The 24,381-nt window shown below is 38.8% G+C and overlaps 2 protein-coding genes across 3 annotated transcripts in view; one reads left to right on the top strand and one right to left on the bottom strand.

Moving 5' to 3' along the window:
• The window catches only part of lima1a (LIM domain and actin binding 1a), a 30,812-nt gene extending 28,269 nt beyond the window's left edge, over window positions 1–2,543 (top strand). For both annotated transcript variants that reach the window (XM_088007096.1, XM_088007095.1), the window contains exon 11: window positions 978–2,543. In XM_088007096.1, coding sequence (XP_087863222.1) covers window positions 978–1,833 — 856 coding nt within the window. In that variant the 3' untranslated portion in view covers window positions 1,834–2,543. The remainder of the gene's footprint in view (window positions 1–977) is intronic.
• Window positions 2,544–9,349: 6,806 nt separating this feature from the next.
• The window catches only part of spryd3 (SPRY domain containing 3), a 49,833-nt gene continuing 34,801 nt past the window's right edge, over window positions 9,350–24,381 (bottom strand). The window contains exons 9-11 of the mRNA XM_014991917.2: window positions 20,467–20,592; window positions 20,110–20,249; window positions 9,350–13,771 (exon numbers count right to left, since the gene is read on the bottom strand). Of these exons, the coding sequence (XP_014847403.1) occupies window positions 13,637–13,771; window positions 20,110–20,249; window positions 20,467–20,592 (401 nt within the window). The 3' untranslated portion in view covers window positions 9,350–13,636. The remainder of the gene's footprint in view (window positions 13,772–20,109; window positions 20,250–20,466; window positions 20,593–24,381) is intronic.

Here is a 24,381-nt window from a genome sequence, read left to right as displayed (position 1 = left end):
CACAAAAATGAAGATATTGAGGTCAACTTCCTCCTTCACAAAATTAAAAGTTGGAGTGGCTCAAAATCTGAGTTGTGTTCTCACAAACGTTCAGCTTTTTGATCTAAGAAATTTTTTTGTTTATTCTGGAAAATATGACATCTCAATTTCCGAACTTTTTTTTTTTAATATAAATTTCTTTTTTTTTTTTTTTTTTTTACAGAATTTCAGAGTTTTGAAAATTTGACACATTAATCTCAGAAATTTCCAAATTGCTTAATCTCACAAATTTTAGACTTTTGGAGCTCTGAAATTTCTTTTTTTTTTTTTCCTCAAATTTTTGGGATTAACTTCTAATTTTTCTTGCCAATTTGCAACTTATCAAACTCAAATGTTATTTTTTTGATCTAGAAAATTTCTGAGACAAATCTCTGAATTTGAGGGGGTTTTTCTAGAACATTTTTGACTGATCAAACTCAGATTTTCTTGTTCCGAATTTTTCTAGAAAAAACAAGGACATTTTTTGAGTTTGAAAAGTAAAATTTCTCAGAAATGACACATTTTAAGATTAATACCAAAATTTAAGAAAAAGAAATTCTGAACTCCAAACGTTGACAATTTGCACAATAAAAACCCAGAAATTTTGGGGTTCAGCTTAGACATTTTCTAGAAAAAAGGGACATTTCTGAGTCTGAAAGGTTGAAAATTAGAAAGAGAAGCACTCAAATTGAGATTAATCCTAAAAATTTGAGGAAAAAAGGAGAAATTTCTGAATTTCAAATGTTGAAAATTGGCAAGAGAAAAGCCCAGACATTTTGAGGTTAACTTCAGAAATTTACAAGCTTTTTCCAACTTCTCACTCTGAAATTTTCTTGAAAAAACAAGATGATTTCAGATGATTCAAAATTTGGTGGACTGCATAGTTTTTGCATTGTGGTATGAGTCAATGAAATGTCTTAAATATTTATTTTCTTTGATTTTTGTCTCTTTTCTGCCAGTTTGGTGAACTACGCCTCTCTGCACAACAACATCTACTGCAAGCCTCACTTCTGCCAGCTGTTCAAGGCCAAAGGAAACTACGACGAGGGCTTCGGCCACCGGCCGCACAAGGAGCTCTGGGAGAGCAAAGGCGAGGCGGACGAGGCCACCGACCAGTCCAGCCCCGGGACCAAGCCGAAGGCGCAGAGTCCGCCGTCGGACCAGTCCAGCCCCAGCGTGGAGGACTCCCCGCTGGCCAAGGTTCTGGTTCTGACCGCCACCATGGAGGCTTTGGGCCAGGTGTCGCCTGAGAAGACGGACAAACCCGCAGAAACGCGCCGCCTCAAGATCTCCTGGCCTCCCAAAACGGAGCCAGAGGAGGCGCCGGGCCGCAGCGAGGCCGTCGCCGACACCGCCGCCTTGAAGCCGATCAAAGCAAAATGGCCGCCGGATGAGGAGGAAAAAGAGGAAGAGGAGAACCGAGGTTCTCCTTCGCTGCTGCAGAGCTCCTCCCTGAAGGAGCGCAGCGCTGCGTTCTCACACGGCAACCGCAGCCGGAGTCCCGCCGCCGCTGAGGACAGCCCTGAAGACAGCTGCGTGGACGTCCAGAGCAGCTCCGGCGAGGAGATGAAGAGCGACGCAGTGGAGGAGGAGGAGGAAGAGGAGCCACAGAAGATGGCGGAGGAGGAAGTGACGGCCGTCTCCTCCCCCGAAGAGGAGGTGGAGGCCAGCCGGTCATCTCAGGATGTGGGATTCTGGGACAGCGACGAAGTCGAGGAGAAAGGGGAGGAAGAGGAGGCGCTGAGCGTGGAGGAGATGATCAAGAGGAACAGGTACTACGGCGAAGAGGAGGAGGATGAGGAGGAGGACGTCTAAAGTGATTTCTTCTTCTTCTTCTACTCGTCATGTGCCTCGCTGAACAGTCTGAACCACTTCCATCTGAGATATTCGTCTCGTTTTAAAACATTTTTTCAAATCTGGTGAATCATTTTAAAATTTTTGGGACGATTTGTTTCGATTTCCCTAAAATGTTCAGTAATTTGCTTGAAGCGCACTGCAAAAACAAAATATTACCAAGAGTTTTTGGTCTTGTTTCAAATGCACGTCTCGGTATACTTGAAATAAAACTAACTCGGTAACTTTTCACCAAGATAGAGGAACTTATTTTAAGTCAATCATTCCTAAAATAGCAGATTTTACTTTTGAAATTTTTTACACGTTATAAGAGGAGCTTGTAGTCTTTCATCAATATTAAGGAATTATTTACTTAAAACAACCTCGTATCTTCCTTAACAGTTACCTTTATGTTTTTTATTTCAAATATACAGACATATTTTTTCCTTAGAAATTAGACCAAAAACACTTTAAAGATTTTATGTTTTTGCAGTGCGTCAGCTCTTATTGTGGCAGGTTGGTCGGCTTCTCAGACTCAGCTTTCTGAATTAGTCTTCATCTTTTATCACTTTGAATCTTTTTGTTTCTATTTTTAAAGATTTATAACTGGATGTAACAATGATGGTTTGTTTTTTAAATCCGGGGGAGAAAATCTCCAACTGTTGCTGTTTAAATAAATTGCTATATACAAAGTCTTTGTGTCTGAGTTCTGATTAAAACGTCAAAACTTTTTCACAAATTGCAACTTTAATTTGGCTGAACTTGAGTATTTTGGACAGTTTTGCTCATGAATGCTTAACATTTTTTCTCTGCAGATAAAAGCTCTGTGACTCTGCAGATGAGAATATATTTTTATTTTTGAAAAACAAATTGTGTAACTTTTTAAATAAACCTCTAGACGGGTTTTAATTCTTTACCGACAGTCGTTCAGCGCCCTCTGGTGTACAAACCAGAAGTTTATTTCATTCTTAATCAGTTAATTCATTGTTCAATATAAACCTAGTTTTTCTAAAATACATTTTAATACAAGGATTATGATGGGAAGAACTCCTGACTTGTTCACAAAAAGTATGTTTTCTCTAAAAGAAGCTGTTTTAATAGAAAGTACGGTGGAAGGAAAAAAGTACACAAGCAGCCTTGGTTGTCTTGGAAGAGATTCCTGAAAATCCAAAGTTCATTTATTCAGGAATTGAGAATATAGATGAATAGTGATGAAGTTAAAGCAAGATGAGGTCTGTGGGCCAAATCTGGCCTGCCATAAGTTTTTATGTGGCCCTCTAAGCTAAATGCCTTTAAATACTTTGAAGATGGAAAAACAAAATATACATTGAACTTTTTAAATGAACTGTGATTTTTGATTCTTTACTGACTTGTGAAGTGTAAAAATATTAAACATTTAATTTTAATATTTTTAAACACTTTAGAAATATTCAGCCAATATATTATTTTTTATAAATATTAAATATATATTTCCAATGAAAAATATATTTAAAAAAATGTTTAATAAAAAAACCTCATATTTTAGCAATCAAATCAAAGGCATTTTTATTGGTATTCTGTCAAATTACAAAAGTGTAATTACACTGATTAACAGTTTAATAGTTTTATCAGTACTTTCTGCTACAATTGGCTGTTTGAAAATATTTTTGCTCTAGATATGATCTGGAATAAAATGAGTTTGACACTCTTGTTATAATGTTCATGTTCCCAACCAATCAGAAGCAGGATCAATAATAAAAAAGCTGTTCATATTTGTCCTTCTGTTCTTTGTGTTTTTCTTTAACTTCTCTGCTCAGATTCTTTTCAGTCTTTTTCACAGCACAGTTCTGTTATTTTGTTATCCTAAAAATAAATTCTACTGACAATTTCTTAGCTGAGAAGAATTAAAAAACTGAGTTAAGTCCAAATGAGCAAAGTAGTTTTTCAAAAAGATATAAAGAATGGCAGCTATATCTTAGCTGACCACTAGATGTCAGTAGTTGCAAAAATTGATGCTTTAATTCTGAAAGCATCAAATTTAGATGAATAAAATCTGAGTTCAGTGCAGGTCAGAGATACAGTTATATGAATATTTGGTTTGGTTCATATTGTAGAAAAACTGCACAAATATGCAGTGAAAATAGGAAAATAATATTTTAAAGGTCCAATATTCACCAAAGAACTGACCAAAGTCATTCCACATGTTAACCCGTACATCTATTAACCAGTGTTCATACAATATATTAAGAAAAGTTACATTTTAGGTGCAAAAATCATTGTATGATTTATAATTTCTTGAGCTGTATTTGTTTATGGACAGAACTTCAATAAATCCTCGGCATCATCATCATAATACAACTTTAATTAGTCACACATATTAAATATTCCCCTTTCTGGCCTCATCATTAACAATAAAATGGGGCGGAAACACAGTTAATCCATTATATGTGCATATACTGTTAAGCTTTCTTCCTAAAGTTTTAGAGACTCTGCTTTTTTAACAACTTAACAGTTTTCAAATTGAGGTGCGGGGGCCATTTGAGGCCCCTGGATTGATTTTTAGGGCCTCCCAACCTCAATTCAAGAAAAAATTAGGACAAAATTACAACTTTTAAATCAAAATCTGCTTACTAAAATGTCTGCCGAGACACAAAGTGATCATCTTGTTTCTTTCTGTTGTCATGGTAACCAGGACCACCTCTACTCCTTGACTTGTACTCTAAAGTACATCTTGGTGCAGCCAAATCTGCTTTTAATTGCTGCTAAATACAGCAAAGCGTTTCCAGATCAAGTCTGACACAGATCCTGTTTTTATTGCTGAGAACAGCCAACAATTTTTTTTCAGTTTTCTTTAATCGAGCTGCTGGACGCCTTTCACATAATAATAATAAAAAAAATTATCCTGTTTTTCATGCCTGGTTTTATTGTTCAATAGTGTAAAAAAAAAACATTTTTGGAAATGATTCTTTTGGTCACCACTGCTTCAGAGGAACCAATAAAAAAACAAAGAAAAAGATGCAAATTATTTTAAATAACCAGGTTTGAGCACAAAAAAGAGAAAACAAATACATTGTTAACATTAATAAAACGTTTATTGATGATCATGTGAATCAGGATATCATAGTGCAATTGAACAAGACAGAACTTTACAACAGGAACGACTGCATTTGGAAAAATTAAAATCATGTTTGGCTCCAATCTGAGCGACATTTTCTTTTATTTCCAGTTTTTATTTGGTCAGAACAAAACCTGACTAATTTAAGCTGAGTTTATTCTATTTTTTAAAGAAAATTAAAACATAACAGCTAGAAACCGAGATGCCAGCAGATGTGATTTCAAAGTTATGCTGTGCAGAAGTTTTACGTCACGTTTTACACAGTATTGTATTCACACCCCATGAACGTTTTGCACGTTTCGTCACGTTGCAACCAGAAAAATAAATATTTTTTTATTGGGATTTTATGGGATAAACCAAAACAAAGTGGTGCGTAACTGCAAAGTGGAAGAAAAAGGAACCTTGGTTGTCATATTTCTTGTAACATTTAATCTGAAAAGTGTGGCATGCATTTGTATTTGCGCTTCTATTTTTTTGTTCCATGTTGTTTACATTTTTTTTCCTAAATTTCCCTTTAATAAATGCGGTTGCCTTATTTTCCGTTTAGAATTAGAAATACAAATCTCACAATGTTGTTGAACGTGGGGGAATCCGGAGCACCCGGAGTGAACTCACACCTACACAGGGAGACATTTCCCACCGTGCAGTCCTGTCTTTTTAATATTAAAATGTCCAATTAACAACAGCAGCTCTTTTTCCAATTCCCACCAATCACCCAAAACACACGTGGCCCTACCCCCCTTTTAAATCTAATCTACTGGGGACATAAGCTGATCTCTACGCCGTTTAGACTTAACGTCTATCTTTGAATTGGCGCAGACATGATGGAGTTAAAACCTCTTTGATTCGTCTCCACAGTGAAATCTTCTTCCTGGGGCTCTCTTCTTGTTCAGACATTATTCTGTTCAGCTGACTCTTTAGCTGCTTGAGTTTGTGATTCCTGAGGTGTTTGAATTACATCTTTAATGTAGCCTTTATCTGTGGAGAGGATGTTCTCTGTTCTTCCATTAGACCACTCTCCCCTTCTGTGGAACCTCACCTGTTACATCTTCTGAAACTTTACAAGGTATTGTCTCTATTTGCTCTGAAAGTGTCTGGAGGATCTCTGGTATTATTCCTAAATCAGTTTTTGGTGTCTTAGTGTTTTTCTCATCCTGCTGGTCCCCATTTTGTTGTATTTCAGGGACCCTTTCGTCTTCAGTCGCCCGCTGTGGTTTACCAATCACTGTTTCATTTTTATGAATCTCGATTATGATGGTGGCTGTCTGATCCCTGACTATTTCCGGCATTCAAACTTCTTCTTGTTCAATGTTTTCTACAGAAACGTTATCATTATTGGCTGTTTCCCATTCAGAGGCAGCTTTCAATGCTGCCTTTCTCTTGTTCTTATGATTATATTTCTTTGATGACCTTTTCTTCACTTCATGATCCCCATTTTGTTGCCTTTCAGAGATCATTACCTCTTCTGAGATTTTCTGGGGGCTAGAGATCATTGTTTCAATCATATGAATGTTATTTTTAACTGCAGCTGTCTGATCCCCAACTGTTTCTGGTACAGAAGCTTCTTGTCACTGTTTTTTCCAGAAACTTTATCCTTGTTGAGGTTTCCCATTCAGAGGCAGCTTTCATTGCTGCCTGTCTCTTGACCCTCCATTTAGATTTCCTCGATGGCTTTTTCATATCTTGCTGGTCCCCATTTGGTTGGTTTTCAGAGACAGCTTCTTCCTCAGTGATCTGCTGTACTTTAGCGATCACTGTTTCTTTTGTATGAATCTCGTTTTTGATGGTGGCTGTCTGATCCCCAACTGTTTCCGGTACTGAAACTTCTTGGTCACCGTTTCCTCCAGAAACGTTTTCTTCATTGAGGGTCTCCAGCTCACAGGCAGCTTTCGTTCCTGCCTTCCTCTGGTTCTTACATTTATATTTCTTTGATGGCTTTTTCTCATCTTGATGGTCCCCATTTTGTTGTGTTGTGGAGACCGTTTACCGATTACCGTTTCATTTGAGTGAATCTCATCTTTGATGGTAGCTGTCCGATCTACAACTATTTCTGGTGCTGAAATGTCTTGTTCTTCACTGTTTGGTTCAGAAACATTTTCTTATTGGTTTCCATTATTGGTTTGAATTGGTTTCCAATTCAATCATTTGATGGACTGGTTTTAACTGATAGCTGGCTTCCTGTATATCCATCTCCGTTTGTAATGAAGCAGATCGATAACGGAGCGGTCTTGTCAATCTGTCTGAATTTGAACAGAAACCATTGAATTCTTGCTTTGGCGTCTCTCTGAGAGTCTTTTCCTCATCAGATCTTTCTGCTGTCTAAGTTTAGCATTTAGTTTACGATTTATAGTGAACATCTCATCAAGCTGTTTCATTAAGTATTTCTGAACTTTGATATATTCCAATACAGACTCCTTAAATTTGGCAAGACATGTACACTTTGCTTGACTTGTTGTCTTTTCAGAAGAGTGGGGCAAATTCTGAATTTCACTGAAACACGAACATTTTCTGGTGTGTGATTAACAGGAACCTCAGTTAAATTATCTGTTTGGATGTTGTCCTTGGGCTTACCTGGAGATGGATGTTTCTCCTCTTTGATCCAGAGTCCCTCTTGGTGACTATCTGTGTTGAAGAAATCACAGTGTTCTTGGAATAACTTTCCTTTTTCCAGGAAGCCTCCTCGTCATGTTCTTGTGCTGGCTTTGAAACGTTTTGGGTTTCAATAAAACTTACATCTATCCGAGGTTCTGACTTGGGGAACACTTTCCAAAATGTCTTCCTTCCGCTGCTGGGCAAAGCTGCCTGACAACTTTGTTTTTCAGGCAGAAGACCGTTATCAATTAGGGCTGTTGTAAACGAATATTTTAGTAATCGAGTAATCTATCGATTATTCTTACGATTAATCGAGTAATCGGATAAAAAAAAATATAAAATGAAATATTGGTAAATCTGGCATAATACCGGTGTTACTATCAGATATCAATATCAGTCCAATTTTTCATATTTGAGCATCCCTAACAGTTGCTTTATTGTAGTTTAGAAAACTAACCTGTAACAATAATAGCTCACTTTCTAAGTTAACCAGAAGAAAAGTTATAGAAAAATCTGAAATTCTATTGAATTTAATAACAAAGAGGCAGGCTCACAAATATGCTTATAAAAAATGTCTACAATCCAGCTTTTAGTTTATGTATTCATCTTCAGTGAGTTTAATAGATTAATTAAACTCACCTTGCCACCTAACCTGTCACGCTTTGGGTTTGAAAATACGGGAAATGCCGCCTGGACTGGGAGGAGAGGGCGAATGAACGAACATGGGGTGGAGGGGAGGAAATAGACCAGCGGACTGACGAACCGTTAGACCGGGGGACGAACACGGGGGGAAGCAATACGGGATATTTACGACACCTTCACTGGTCACACTCAGAAACTCATCTACCAGCCATGTACGATGCGCTCCGCCACCCGTTTCTTCAGACCGGGATATGAAATTTATTGTGCGGTTCGTCGGTAAAGCTACATTTACACGGTAAGCATCAGCTACTCAGCCGCCCGCCCTGTTCAGTCTATCCGCTCACCTCAGCGCTCTTCCCGCCGTTCGCTTTCAACCAGCAGCCCCGGAGGAGAAATGCTGCCGTACTCCAGGCATTCCCCCAGTCATTTTAAGGATGCTTATTGGTTCCCCAAAAACGATAAAAAGTCGGGCATTATCATCAATCAATAAAATCCCCACGGGCCAATCTTGAAGATTGGACTTTATGCCGCTGAGACTTAGCTTTTGTCAACAACTCAGAGGCGGAAGTGAGAGCTCCGCGCAACGCAAATGAAGTCCCGGCCGGAACACGGTGCGCTAACTAATAAAACATAAATTAACGAAGCTTCGAGGCAGGTAAATTTTCCTCGAGGAATTTTAGTAATCGAGGTACTCGAATCATTCGAGGAATCGTTTCAGCCCTATTATCAATGTCACTATTTTCAGTAAGAAAAGTAAGATCTATGCAAGCGTCTGACTCGGGGAAAGATTTCCATAGCAGTGGCTTCTTCTTGATGCGCTTAGTCTTTGATGTCTGTTTCTCCCCTTTTTGATCCACTTTCTGTTGTGGTTTGGAGATGGATTTCTTTTCGGTGACCAGCTGTTTTGTAGAAATCACAAATTCCTCTTTGCAAATCTCCTTCTTTAAGGGATCTTCCAGATTACCTTCTTCTTCAGGCAGAGAAATGTCTTGCTTATTAACATTTTCAGCACAAGACTTAAAGGACTTCTCTGCTATATCGATTGTTTCCTGCAGTCCGGAGATCAATGCTTTTTCGGTAACTGGTGAAACATCTTCCGTTCCAGTACCTTCAGCTGAAATCATCAGATAAGCAGGGGCATGCTTCTCCAAGCAGACTTAAAACGGTATCTTTTTCTTTTTGTTTCGCCTCATTGTTGGTGGCTGTTCCTCAGACTTGGAGGGCTGTTCCTTCTCTGCTGTATCGATTGTCTCCTGCACTCTAGTGGTGACTCTTCTTCACTGACCAGTGAATTGTTCTGTTTTTCAATGTTTCCTGCAGAAACTTTTGGTCAACGGGGACGTGTTCCTCTGACCAGGTTTTAAATGGTACCTGGTCACTCTCTGGTGGCTGTCTGTCCCCTTTTTGATCCATCGTCTTCTGTGCTTTGGCGATCGATTCATTTTCAATCACCAGTGGAGCGTCCTGCTGTCCGATATTTTCAGCAGACATCTTTAGCTCCTCAGGTGCGTGCAGCTCCAACCAGACTGCAAATAACACCTTCGTCTTGCGCTTGGGTTTCTTGGGTATCTGTAATTCCCTTTCGATGTCGTCAAATGCAACCTCTTCGACTCTAGGCTGGTCGGACTGCATTGTGACCTTTGCTTATTTCAGGTTCAAAGATAAATCACTTGTCTAGAAACTTTTGTACCTTATATGTCTTGCCCCTGGCTTTTTTTTTTTTCTTTTACCTCAGTTCTCTTGCTGTAGTTTGGGTGCAGGATTCATCTATCAAGGAAATTGTTTTGTTAACTTTTCAACAAAAATATTTTGTTTTATTATTGTTGGAAATGGACTAATAACTGTATGTATCACTTTAAGAGCTCAGGAAGTCGTCTGAGTAATGTTTTCTGTGATTGGCTAATTGTAATTTCAAGCTGCCAATAGTCATTGTTGTTGTAAGAGCACATGTTCAGTGTTAGATGAGCAGAAAGTTGAAGAAGTAATCGCTGGAGACCGGGAGCGTGTAAATTAATAAAAGTAAATGTTTAAGCAGGATTTGTATATCTGTGCAACTTAAATACATATATATGACAATTTAAAGAGTTAAGATTATGATAATGTGGTTTGTGGTTTATTTGTGGTCTGTTGCTACCATCTGCTGGACAAATTAGAAATAACTGTTTAGAGCGAGTAAAAATAATAGCTGTAGACCACTCCCAGCTCTATTAAAGAAATTTTGGACCTGAAATCTCTCCTCTCATCCTTTACCAGATGCTCGTGGTGGCTGTACCTTAAAGAACTGACACTATATATGTATTTCATTTAAATAAATAAAAAATTGTAAATATAGAGATGAATTAGTTTTTCTGTGTTAGATTTTTAAGTACTTTTGATTTTTTATAGATTTGCATGTTGGTTCTGATCTGAATGTTTTGAACCACAAACAGGGACGCTGTTTGATTTTCTTCATGGTATCAGAGTAACAGGGGTTTAATACAAATGCATACCAAAATTTTCCATGTCAAATCTTTAAAAAACTTTATTCCACTTCACAGTTTTGTGTTGGTTTATGTCATAAACTCTGTTTATAGAAGACAATAGGCCTGTCACAATAAGTAATAAACCATTTAATCGCATGATAAATAAATTTTTTTCTGCCAAAAACTGGAGGATAAAAGTCTGTAAACAAAACTGTCCTTTAAAAAGAGTAAAAGTAATAGTTGAGACCAAAACAAAGATGATAAATTAAACCTAGCTCAATAATTTTCATTTGCATGATTTATAGTTTTTCTCTCTTTCTACTAAGTTTCCAGTTTGATGTTCTGGTGTACACTAGCCCTTTTTTTGAAGGACAGTTTGTTTACAGAGACTCCATAATTCATTTTATTTGTTGTTTCTCTTGTTTTGTTTATTTATTTTGGATATTTAAAATATCCTCCAGTTCCAGTGTTAAATATTCACTAGATTTATTTACCTTTTAGAATGTGTTCTTGCATTTTTAGGTCATTATTACCATTATATTACTTGAAAATGGTCTCAAAACAACAATATTATTATTTATCGCAATAACTTCTGGGATCATTTATCGTCCAGTAAAATTTGTTATTATGACAGGCCTAGTTGGTTTATTTTTACAGATTCGATTATTTTCAGGTTCTTTAAAGTTATGTGGAAACCAGCTCCACCAGACTCATCACAAAGCTTTTGCTGATGTTGGATTCTGCATCACAGCGTTCAGGTCAGCCCAGCAGAACCTGATGTTAGAATTAAACATCACATTATGGGAAATTTTTTCACTCAGGGCTGATTTTTTGAGTGCGGTTCACCGTTCTCCGGCAGGTGGGTCGACTGTGGCTGCAGCCGCTGAACTTTGCCTGAAGCTGCCTGAAGCGATTGGGTCGGCAGAGTCGGTGTCCTCTTTTAAATGTCTCAGAACCAGAAAGCCCGTCCTCAGTTCACCTCACGCTGCTGATGCTGTTTGATTCCTACGACCCAGAATGCCTCACTGCCCTTACTAACCATTGATCTGATTGATTTCGTAATGTTTTTGTTGGGTGAATTTGTGAAGTGATTTAAAGTAGCTAACGTGTTTCTTCTGGGCGGAAATAATCTGACTGAACAATTTATTTTATTAAAGCTGCAGCAGCTGTAACTTTTACTTAAAATTTTTTTACATCTTCGTTAAAACCATGTTGTGACAGAATAAGACAAATAATCTGTAAAAAGATCAACCTCCTCCCTGAGCTAATGCAACCGCCTTAAGAAATGATTCGCTCCTGACCAAAAGCAGCCAGTCAGAGCAAAGAGGAGGGTCTTAACGCTGCTAATCAACTTCATGTACTCGCTGTTAAATGTGCTAATGGCGGAGAAACAACCCACCATTACAGAAAAACCATTTTTCTGCCATGTTAACTAGCTTTAGCATTCACAAAAGGCTCTGCTAGCTGCTAGCAGTGCCACATAGAGGATGATTGACAGCGCTAAGACCGGCCTCCTGGCTCTGATTGGTTGTTTCTAGTTAACACTGAGACAAGGCAAAGGAGAACGATTTTTTTCATATTATCTGTCTCATGCGATACTGTTATGACATAGTGACAGTTTCGACAAGTTACAGACCACAGATTTAAAATATAAGTATATATATTTATAACATACTTATACATTGTCCTATAATTTTTTGAGAGATGTCTGTGCCTCTTTAAAATAGTTTTGCATCTAAATCTGCCAGGCTATTAATACTTTTGGGCATCAGAGTGTGACCAATCTGGTGATCAGCAAGAGGAGTTACAGTACCAGGAGTTTTCTACTGGGGCTGTTGTTTGTTAATTAATAAACTTTAATATCGCTGACGCGTCTCGTTTCATCAAACTTTAGTCATTTGAGAAACAAAACAGACTCAACTCTGCAGCTCAATGTAGAAATCTGGGAACATTTAAAGGGAAATATCAGCCTGAACTTTGTGATGCAGAATTGTTCTTGCCTCCCTTCAGTGAAATGCAGGAGACCAATGAGCATGCAACAACAAACATCTGCATGAAAATATCCAGCATCGTTTTCACATTAAGCTGTGAGTCTAAATCCAGTCCTGAGAGCTACAACTTTTAGATGCATTCCTTCTCCAAAACACCTGAACTACATGAATGTGTTGTTATCAGGCCCCTGCAGAGTTGAAAGGTCATCTAGAGGTTGGCGCATAGCAACTCTCAGGACTGGAGTCGGAGATCAAACTGAGCAGATTTAAATCTTTCTTCCAAACATTAAGTCATTTATTTACACTTTTTTATGTGGATTGCATAAATTGATCAGTCAGTATTGGACTGGTTCTTAAAGTTTCTGCCTTTGCTCACAGTTTGGATCCAGAATATAAAGCCAAAGTTTATCTATTAAAGTGCTAAAACACACAAATATTCCCTGAACGAGATAAATTCACTTAAATATTTGTTTTTCAAAGATGGCATGTAGAAAATGTTTCTGACCCGTTTTTATTTGGATTTTGGCTGCAAATTGAGCTCTTGGGGAAAATATCCGACGCGACGCTGCTCAGCGACGCACCCAATGCTTGGTTTGTTTCGCAACACTGATTTAAGGAGGACTCTGCAGCTATGAGGAAACGGAGGAGCTCCACATCTGGCTCTGGGAGAGCAGCATGTGAGGTCCCTGATCGCCCAGAGGGAGGGAGTCCTGTTCCCTGAAACAAACTGACGTTGGCCTCTCTCCGCTTTGCTCGGGGTCGTGACAAATGGATAAAAGCGAGACCGCGTGAGGGCATTTACCAGCTCAGTGTTTCAGAGACAAAGTGCATGCAGAAGGAGGATGGTAGCAGAGCAGATTGCATAGAAGTAACCATTGCTGCCAGAGCTTGTGGTCTGTTCTTACTGCGATGATTAGTTTTATAAATAAAATCCGGAGCAGTGCAGAGGAAGACGTGCATGTGTGCAGCTGGATGGTGCGTGCGCTGGCTTACGACCTCTCGATTCATCCGCTGAGAGGATGCAGGTCCACCTTGACTTTCTCACCACTGCTCAGCATCCCCACGGTGGGGTACAGACCCCCAGGCGGGACCACCATCTCCCGTCGACCCATCAGCTTCCCGTTCCTGGTGAAAAACACCTAGAGGAGAGCAGAGGCGTAGCAGTGAGAATAAACACACAAACCACTAGCAGGGGTGGAAATTAGCACCCACCACTGGCCAAATGCTGTTAATATGATGAATCCGCAATACAGGTTTACAATCTGCACTTAAGAACCGCGTTCAATTTAACACTTAGCTTACCTGTTACAAGCTAAGTAAGTCATATCAGAACAGAAAGGAGATGAGCTAACGTTAGCCTAGCTTACCCCTGTGAGAAGCTATATAATCAACAAGTCATATCAAAACAGAGAGGCGCTAATGTTAGCCTAGCTTACCCCTCTTCAGTGATGAATAATCAACAAGTCATATCAAAACAAACAGGGGAAGAAAGGAGCTAATGTTAGCCTAGCTCATTCCTGTTCAGTGATGAATAGTCAACAAGTCATATCAAAACAAACAGGGGAAGAAAGGAGCTAATGTTAGCCTAGCTCATTCCTGTTCAGTGATGAATAGTCAACAAGTCATATCAAAACAAGTGAGCTACCATTTTTGCAGGTTAATATCAGTCCCAATGATTCTTGTTTGTCAGATTAAAAGTGCCTTTCGAAAATACCAATCTTTTAATCAGGTTTTAAAAATAGATTTATTTGTTGGTCTGATGCTAATGCTAATTTTAATATCATGTTGTCATCACCTGTAAAGGTAAAATCATCATAGCTAACAGCGATAAAGGCTTTCAAATATCCATCTATGTGTAGCTAATATATATAATGTGTTTCGTTTTTTAATAAAGTTTCTGAAATAAATGGTCTTTAAATAATATTATTTTTTGAGTGGACATGTCTTGTGTATATAAACACAAAACTAACTTTTTTGGACATGCTTTAACAAAATAGTTATATTTGCACTTGTTCTTGTTGTTTGAAGCGATGCACAACATCCTGAAACATATGCAGATGTATAAGCTAGCGACCAAACCATGGTTGCCTTGATGTAGAATGTTTCCTAATTTTTTCCACAGAATTAGGAATAAATGACTACAGGATTTTATTTAATTAGAAAATCTAGATTTTGGGCTAACAGGAACAAATATTTCATTATTTGGCTCCTGTTAACAGAAGATTCAAGGCTGATTCACTGATGTTAGATGGACAGGAAGATGGATGGATAACGGCTGAAGAAATGGAAAAATGAACAGAAGAACAGGTTTATGATGGATTCACACATAACTTGGAAGGACAAATGGACAGGTCACCGATGGATGGATGGCTACTGATACCAAGAAAAGATGGACAACTGCTTAAGTTGTTTAAATAGTTGGAACAAAATGTTCATTTCCACCCCTAACTCAAGCTTTCATTGATGGTAAAACCACTGAAGGGACAAAAGGAAAGAGAAAATCTTTCTGCCAGAGAGCGCTCGGTTCAGCAACCAGGAATTATGCGCAATTAGGAAATATGGTTGAACAAATAGGTGAGAGTGTAACGTCTGTTGTCTTGAGGGGGAGAAAGTCAATGTTTACAGAACATGTCTCCACTAAATCAGCGACTGATCAAACATGATCCAGCTGTTCCCCGAAGAACATCGCCGCAGCTTTTCAACGCTAATACGGCCGGCTTCTCTCCAAAGTCTGGGCCCAAACAGCGGCACTAAAACAACAACGTGGAGTACCGCCGAGTGTGCGTCTTTGATAAATGAGACTGAGTCACATATCAAACATGAACTGTGCCACCCACTCCAACCTGTTTAATTACACGCCAGAGAAACGCAGGTCATTAGCTTGAACAACAGCAGAACACTGCGTGCCGTGCCGCCGCACTGGGACTAATGTGTCCTGCTGAATAAATAAGGACAAATCCCTGGATTATATCCTGGCCCGTTCTGCTCTCTCACCCAGCTGGGTTTCGGTCGGCCTCGCCGCCTCTCACTGACCCCCCCCGGTCTCCGCTTGCACAAGCGTGCAGGCGAGTCTAGACAAAGTCAGAACCTCTGCGTTCAAAACTCCAGCAGCCTCGGGTTCGTTGGAGGATTTGACTGCACAGCAGCGCCATCCAAAGATTCAGCCATTAGTGCCAAAATAAGGTAACACTTTCTTTGAAGGAGTGCATAAGACTGACATGACATAAACATGAGATAACACCAGACATGAACATGAAGGAGTCTTCATGAATGGGTCTAACTGTTGTCAATAAGAAGTATTTGGTAAATAATGACACTTTTAGTGAAACTTTGCATTAGAAGTGTTATTATTTACCAAATGATGCTTCCTGACAACAGTCAAACATTCACAAAGGCTTCTTCATGTTTATAACAGCTCTTATGTTTATGATGGTGTCATGTCAGTCTTATGCAAACCTCTACAAATAAATAAATAAAGTCAGAACCGCTGCGCTTTAAACCTCCATCAACCCAGAGCTCGTTGGAGGATTTGACCGTAAAGCAGTGGTGTCTAAACTTTTTGTCGTTAGGGCCAAAACTGTAAAGTGGAGAAAACATGAGGGCCACTTTTTTTTTATTATTAAAACTGAAAGGTTTTATTTCTGAAGATATTTGTTGTTTTTATTTCTTCAAAACTAAATGGACAATATTTTGATAAAGATATAGAGGGCATTATAAATAAAATCTACTATTAAAGCAAAGTAGTCTAGTTTTTGTGGAAAAGGAATCTGTAAATCATTGTTGATCAAAGTATAAACAGAGCCTTGAACAGCTGATGAATTAAATCACAGGTAAATATCTTCCTAAACTTTATGGGGGTTTATTAGCCGTGTTTGTTTGTTTGTTTTTGGCAACAAAAGTTGGGCAGCACTTGTTGGTTTTAGCAAAGTGTAATCAAAGAAAACAGAAACATGGTTAATAAAATAAAAATACTTGTATCTAAATAAATAAACATTCAAAGATTTTATTTAATTTCTTGAATTGTGGACATAGGAGCCAAACAAAATCCTCCTTAAATGGCCCCAGGACCACACTTCGGAAATCCCTGCTGTGAAGAAACCTGCAGAGCGCCAGGTCTGGTGAACTGGTGAGTCCAACAAAGATCCAGGTTGCATTAAAATGTGAAAGTAGGCATTGTGCTGCAGTTCTGGCCTCCAGACTCGTATGAAATAATTGGTGCGGTCCTGCTGAGCTCTGCGGTGGTGCCAGGAAGTCGACAGGTTAAAGGTGCCTCGTGAAGGTTTTTAAAGCTGTGCTCAGGAGAACGGGCTCTGTTCCTGGATCGGGCACAACGCAGCAAATGGTCAACAGGTGGCGCCAAAGAAAGGCAGCAAACTGCTCCTCATCATCCCCCTCTTTCAAGCTCTACCACAGGCCAAGAGTTTAAAAAACTGAACAAATTGCTTCCCAAATAAAATACATAAATTAAATTTGACTGGACAAAGTCAAAGACTGGACCTTCCTGCAGTAACTCAAAAAGTACAAACTGCTCATTTCCATCTTTCCTGTGTGGTTTGGCTCGTCCACCGGACAGGTTTGTCCAGGTTTTCCTGGCACTCAGGAGACCCAGAACTCGCACGGTGAATCTTTTCTGGTGAACACCTTGAGATGATTCCCCCACTGGCAGGTCTCTAAACTCTAAACGGTTAATGTCCGGTTCGGTTCTGCTCAGAGGAGGGCAGAGAACCCAAAATTTATACTCAAGAGCAGCACTACTTCAACATATTTTTACTCAAGTAAAAAGTAAAATGTAGCCGTCAAAGAAATGACTCAAGTCAGAGTAAAAAAGCATTTGGTAAAAAGTTTACCCAAGTACTGACAAAATTATCAATCATTTATTATTTAAAAATTACATCATCAGATGGACCAAAATATCAAGTTAAGTGGAAATTTTGGACCAAAATGACAACAATTTATATAGGTAACAAAAAACAACAAAATCAGGAAAAATAAAATGTTTCCAAATTAGTTTCTTTAAGAAATAAACTTATGAACCTTTAACAAAAACTGCAGGTGTGTGTCTGTGATTTTTGGTTAAATTGTGTTGTTTTCCATTCAGTGGGTAGAAAACCCAGAAATTAACTTAAGAGTAGAAATACTTCTTAATTAAATTATTCAAGTAAAAGTAAAAAGCACAGCGCAGTAAAAAATGCATTTTTCAAAACAGTAACTCAAGTAAATGTAATTGAGTAAATGTAACTAGTTCTTCTCAGCTCTGGTTCTGCTCCAGTGATGAGCGTCTCCATTACGGTCTGTTCGTCATCAAAGCCAGGGACTCTGACGATGTTTGCAGCAAACCTCAGTAATGGAGAACCTCAGGGTTCTGGTTCTGATGGACTCAAACCCAGATTTTTCATTTTTGTCTTGTAGAAATTCATGCCTGAGTGAAGTTGCCCCCCACTTTTTCAAATCTAACAACATTGGTGTCAAATGCTTGTGCAGAAAAATGCTTTTGTTTTAAAGATCAAAATCCTCAAAGTAAAAGCAGCAAAAATCTTTGCTGCACAAACCAGGGCCTGGTTGACCTTTTGACCTTTGAACTTTCATTAATATCTTCAAAACTTCAAGACCGGACCGAACTGGATTGGACCGGACAGAGCAGGTTAGAGGCGGTCTAAAGGAAAAAAACCTTAAGAAGAATTGAAATGAAAAAAAAAAAAAAAAAAGAGATTAAACCTTGGGCAAGGGGGAGGGAGAGAGAGATGGAGGGATGGACGGAGGGACGGACGGACGGAGGGGCGGACGGACAAAAAGCTGATGTTTTTGAATTAAAACCAGTGGTGATCTCATCAGTCTGTCTCTTTCTGTGGATCTAATATTTGCTGCGATTCAGACTGTTTTCCAATTAATTAGCTACATTTATTATGGACCTTCTCCTCAGAGTTGAGCTCATGTTTAATATTCTGTGGTCCGGATGTTTGGGGATGAAAATATGAGACCACGGTTAACCGGTAAAAAATAATTTTAGCCATCCTAGAATTGGTATATTTTCACATTTTCAAGCTGGAGTTTGTATTTGTGGCATGAAATCTGACTGAAGTCAAATAAAAGCTGTTTTTTTTAAATTAAGTGTAAACCCTCAGAGAGCAGATTTTATTACATGGACACACTATTGTTCTGTGTCTCACCACAGGAACATTTCCTTCTCAGAACGTGTAGCTGCTTGTGTTTCTCAGAATTAGAGGCGCTACAATGAGAGGAACAGCCTCCAGTTTCAGGGTTCCTTCCTGCTCAACCAGCAGCCAGTTTTGGAGATGAACTCTGATAAAGTCTCCATAACATCCACACTGTTGTGGAGATAGCATTACTTGAGTTCATTATGGTTAGTAAAAACATCACCTTCAGCATTTCAGTCATGATTAGGCATGAACTTTGACTGGGCCATTGCAACATGTTGATTATTACCCGTTTCTCCGTCCACTGGACGTTGTTGTTCCAGAAGACATGTGGGTCATCCAGATGTATCTGCAAGCTTAAAGACGTACCGTTTCTTTTTCAGCTCCAATAAGAATCACTTGCTTAGTCATCGACTTGTTGTCTTATCATGAACTTTAACATCTAAATACTTCAAAATTGAGCTGGCTTTCTGATTTTTATGGACTTTTGGAAAAAGTCCATAAAAAGTTGTTTTGTTTTTTTTTGTTGCCAAAACAAATCGGAGAGCAGCTGGAAATCCTAATAATTATCATCATCTGGGTCATTTCTATGAACCAAAGGCTTTAACATTTAATTTGTTATGTATTCATCACAAGCCATGCTGTTAAACTCACAGGTGCCTCCTTTTTAAAATGTGTTTATTTTATTTTTGTTGTTAGTCATTCTCTTGTCTAATTGGTTATTTATTTTATAGATAAATACCTGTTTTTGTTAGCCTAATTTGTTTGTTTTATATGCACTAATTTGTGAATAAATTAAAATGTAAAAATAAAAAATAAAAAACACAGAACTACTAAATAACTTATGGAAAAAAGCTATCATTATTTTTTTCTCCAGAAGTTGCTGCTTGGTTATGAGCTTTTTGTGTCATTTTTATAAATGGTATTTATTTTGCAATTGAAAAAAAAACATATAGAACTACTAATTAACAGACAAATAAAATACAGAAGTATAAAATAGCGAAAAAAAAAGCAAAAATAAACATACAGAACTACTATAAATAAAATAAAATAAAAACTACAATTAATTTTTTTCTGTAGAAGTTTCTGATTGATTGTGAGCTTTTTGTGTAGCTTTTATAAATGGTATTTATTGTGCAATAGAAAAAAAACATACACAAAAGAAACAAAAAGAGACATACAAAAATACTAAATAACTGACAAAAAAAAATAATTCTCCATAAGTTGCAGTTTGAGTTTTTGTGTGTAGTTGGCTTGGTGTGTTTTATAAATTGTATTTATTTTGTTTGCATTAGAAAAAAAAAACAAAAAAAACAACTCACCGTCACCTTCTTTCCCTGCTGTTCCTGAGCGACTTCGTCCCCTTCCTCCTCTTCCTCGTCTTCACCGTTAAGATACAGAACATTCTGGACGCCATCTTGACTGGGTCGGGCCTCCAGCCGACCCAAGTCTTCCACGTCAGCTGAACACAAAATGGAGAGTTAAATAACCAAGAACCAGTAAAACCAGAGATTAAGTAAGAAAAAAAACTGTAAAGAAAATTTAAGATATTGACGAATCTCACAACTCTGAAGGCTTCAAAGTAGCTAATGTTGCCTTTGTGAGGATGTTTTACACCCCAAAGCAAACGGCAGCAGACGGATTCAGAGTAAAAGAGAAACCAGAGTAATTCCTGGTACCTGAACCGTCTCCGTCCAGGCTGTAATCACGTGGGAACATGATGCCGCACCCCATGATGTCCCCTTTGAAGCAGCGGGGCCCGAAAGCATCTCCGACTCCGATGCCGTAGAAGATCTTCCCATCATCTGTCAAAGACATGCGTCTGATTAATTCAGGATCACCTGATCACACTTTCATTTCAGGTCATTTAAGCCCATTAACTTTCCACATTTTGTCAAACCTCCACCACAAAAATCTATGTATTTTATTTGGACTTCACATGACTTGACAACACATCAGCCTTCCACTGACAAGCAATGATCAAACATACACTAAAGGAATGTTATGGTTTTGCATTTTAGGCAATAACATTTTTATTTCTTATCTTAAAATATGAATTGAAATATTTCTTTATTTGCACCTTTACTGTATTCTAATAGTGTGTAAAAAGGTGGTTAAATTAAAAATCTGTAGGATGTGCCAATCTTTTAACAGATTAATCGATTAATCATCAGAATAATTGATTGGAAAAACAAGTGTTAGATCTCACTTTGCCAACTTTTTGGTTGTAAAAAAATGTGTATGAAAAGGTTTAAATGGTTTAAATGAAAAATCTGAAGAATTTAATCAATTTAATTTTTAAAAACTGATTAATGGTTTAATCACCAGAATAATTGTTTACAAAAACACACTCTGCCAACTTTTTTGGTTGTAGCAAAATGTGAAAATGTTCTTGAAGATTAAATACTTTTGCAGGACAAAGTAAATCTCAAAAACTGCAGAAATGTTTGCATGACACAAAAAGAAAAACACCTCGAGAAGGAAGGTACTGTACGTATTTCATATTTTACTCTTTCACAATCATGTTCAGATCTTTGCAATTTTCCACATCAGGTTCAACCCACTGGGAACGTGATATCCAGAACATCCCGGCATTCCACTCAGGCGATGATGAGCAAAAGCCAGAAGAAGCAGGGCTTGTTAAAACAGTCAAGTACAACCAAAATAAAAAGACATCGACAACATTAAAAGAAAATCATCAAAACAACACATCCTACAGTTGTTAGAGACAACAAAGGAGCAAAAAAGAAGAAAAACATTGCAGAGAGAGCCTGCAGACAAATGCTCCTCAAGCAGAGCGGGATGGCTGCTGCTTGTAAATATTTATGGAGTTGTCATGGGATCCATCCCCAGCTCAGGATACTGTTTAAACAGCCTCTATCGGAGCAGCGGGAGCCAGACAGACACTGTATCATTACAGCTCCCATGCGGGCCCTTGTAACAACAAAGCGCACAAGGCAAACAGAGGGGCCACAGCCCAGCAGGGCTAAAAATACGAGGCCTTTTTGGAGCGCGACAAGGACTGAAACTGGAAGTGAGGATGCATAGATCCAGGTTTGGGTCTGGGTGGTGGGAAGTAATGGGGCAGCAAACGTAGGACGAGCAGGCAAACGTGATTAGATGTCACAGAAGAAGAAATAATTGCCTCTTAAACCAGATGAATCAGAAAAGAGCAATTAGAAGAGATGTGTTCTGGGGTCAGACCACCCAGAACAGAGGTTTAATCAGTATTTTAAATGTTTTTTTTTTCATGTTATTGATGCCCTAATTTGTGGCTATAGGGTTCCTTTTTACTAACACTCATGTTTAGAAGGATTGTTTCTATCTCTGTTGATCCCATTCTGGATACATTTTTATTTCTCAGGTTCTGGGGATTCTGTGTTCAGGTGTGTCTCCTGGTCAAAAACTCTGTTTTTCTTTCTCGTAGAAAGTACTCAAAGCCCAGTGCTTCTGGTTTTTCTCTCTCTTCTTTCTGTTTTTCGACTCTAATCTAGTCGGAGCAGATGGCTGATCAAAACCAAGCTCGGTGCTGGTTCTGCTGGAGTTTTGCTGGTTAAAAGGGACTGGTTCTTCTCCACAATTGCCAAAAACATCCAATGACATTGGCTGGGCTTCCTTAGATGTTTTACTACTTGGTCAACTGAATTTAACTATACGGTACTGGACATTATTCTACCAATATCACTGGAACATAAAGGAAAGATTCAGGGTAAATTCACACCAGCCCTGTTTAGTCTGCTTAATCAAACTCTAGAAAGTCTGGTTTGTTTGGGGAAGTGTGGATGTGTAATCGATTAAAAAAAGCTAACTGTGGTCTGCCTAAAAACCTCGGTCTCAGTTTGGTTGAAATGAACTCTGGTGCGATTTGATCGCCTATGTCAATGCCAACCGGACCAGAGACCACTCCAAAGGCAAGAAGTGGACTAAAGTGTAGCGCAGTGGTGCCCAAAGTCTGTCCTCGAGGGCCGGCAACCTGCATGCTTTAGTTCTCTCCCTAGTTTAATGCACCTGGATCCAATGAGGGCTCATTAGAAGGCCTAGAAGAGCACTGACATGCTGAAAAGGTTTATACTACCACCAGGGAGAGAACTAAAACATTCAGGATGCCGGCCCTCAAGGACCCACCTTGGGCACCCCTAGTGTAGGGCATTCTGGGTAAGTACAACCAAAACAAACATGCTACCTTGGTGCTAGCAGAAGGTACTGCTTGTTGTCTTTTACCAAAGACAAAAGAGAAATCCTACAACCTCAAAACCACGTCTTTCTCGCTCTGTGTATCAGCGCAGCTACTGTATGGCTAGCTCGCTGTTACTGTCTCTTACTCTGCAGTTGTGGAGTCACAATGTCTGGGATCATGAGCGCCCCCAGCGATGAGGCACGAGAACTGCCTGCCTCACCTCGAATCTGTTCTCTGCCGTTTATGATCGCTCCTCAGCACACGAAACACGTTACACAAATCACAGTACATTAAATACATAAGCCAAATTATTGAAAATCATTTCATACATTAAAGGTTTTTAACCATCTTATTGGCGACGTACAGACAGGAGGAGCATGCTCTCATAGAATGGCAACCGGTGCAGTGAGCGAGAGATTGCGCAATCCCAGGTGAGGCTCAGCTCGCTGCTGCCTCACCGGCTTCGCTTCCAAGCATTTGAATGGGAAAATGCGAAAATTCAGCGATTTTGAAGAAAAAAATAATTAGATTTGGTTAAATTACATGAAAAATAGGTACTTTATAGTACAAACCACAGGGTGAAAATATCTTTATAAATGATTTTATTATTATATTTTTTTCCCATGATGACAGGTCAGGGGACCATGATGACGTGCGGTCAGGGGAGGCAGGTGAGGCCTCACCTGCCTCCCCTGACCGCACGTCACTGGATTACTACAAGTAAACACAGCGTGGTTCATAACTTAAAAACCTGCTCGACTGATGCTCTGTCACAGAGTTGGTGTGAGGATCGCCTTATTTTAACTGAACCGAAACACACCGAACTGCGCAGCACAACATGCTAAGGTTGTTGAAGTCAAGGGAACATAACTGACCTACTTCCAACTCCCTCGATATTTTTTTAAAATTGAAATCTTTTACTGACCTGTGAAACTTCTGGGCTTGTTTTGTAGCTGTAGTGTTAGCAAAATATTGTGTTCCTTTCGTGCACATTTAAGATTTAGACATCTTGACAGATAAAGTCGCCATCGTTGGCTACCAGGTCGGCTAGCAGGGAGAGGGATGTCGCTCGCGTGAGGCTAATTTGAATACTGAATGCTGATTGGCTGTTTACTAGCGGCAGAGGGATTTCCACTCCACTCAGCTGTTATGTTTAGCAGGCACAATGACGTATCAGCGCATTTAATTGATCATAACACGCTTATTTGTTACTGGAAACCTTAGTCAAACATCTATCAAAACTACATTTATAAACAATTGTATTGTTTAAGTATGTTTTTAATACATAGTTCAGCATATTTAAATATGCTCAGTGGCTATAACAATAGAATAGGAATGGAATATTCCGATATTGATGTATGACGGCCATATTGCAAAGCGCACAGCCGTTCATGATTTATTTAATAAATTATTTAGC

This window comes from Poecilia mexicana, unplaced genomic scaffold (genome assembly GCF_051168715.1).
Source record: "Poecilia mexicana isolate PSO_F unplaced genomic scaffold, ASM5116871v1 scaffold_7, whole genome shotgun sequence".
Classification (NCBI taxonomy): Eukaryota; Metazoa; Chordata; class Actinopteri; order Cyprinodontiformes; family Poeciliidae; genus Poecilia; species Poecilia mexicana.
The sequence above is the reverse complement of the archived record's forward strand: the minus strand, read 5'-3'. Positions and strand labels throughout refer to the sequence as shown.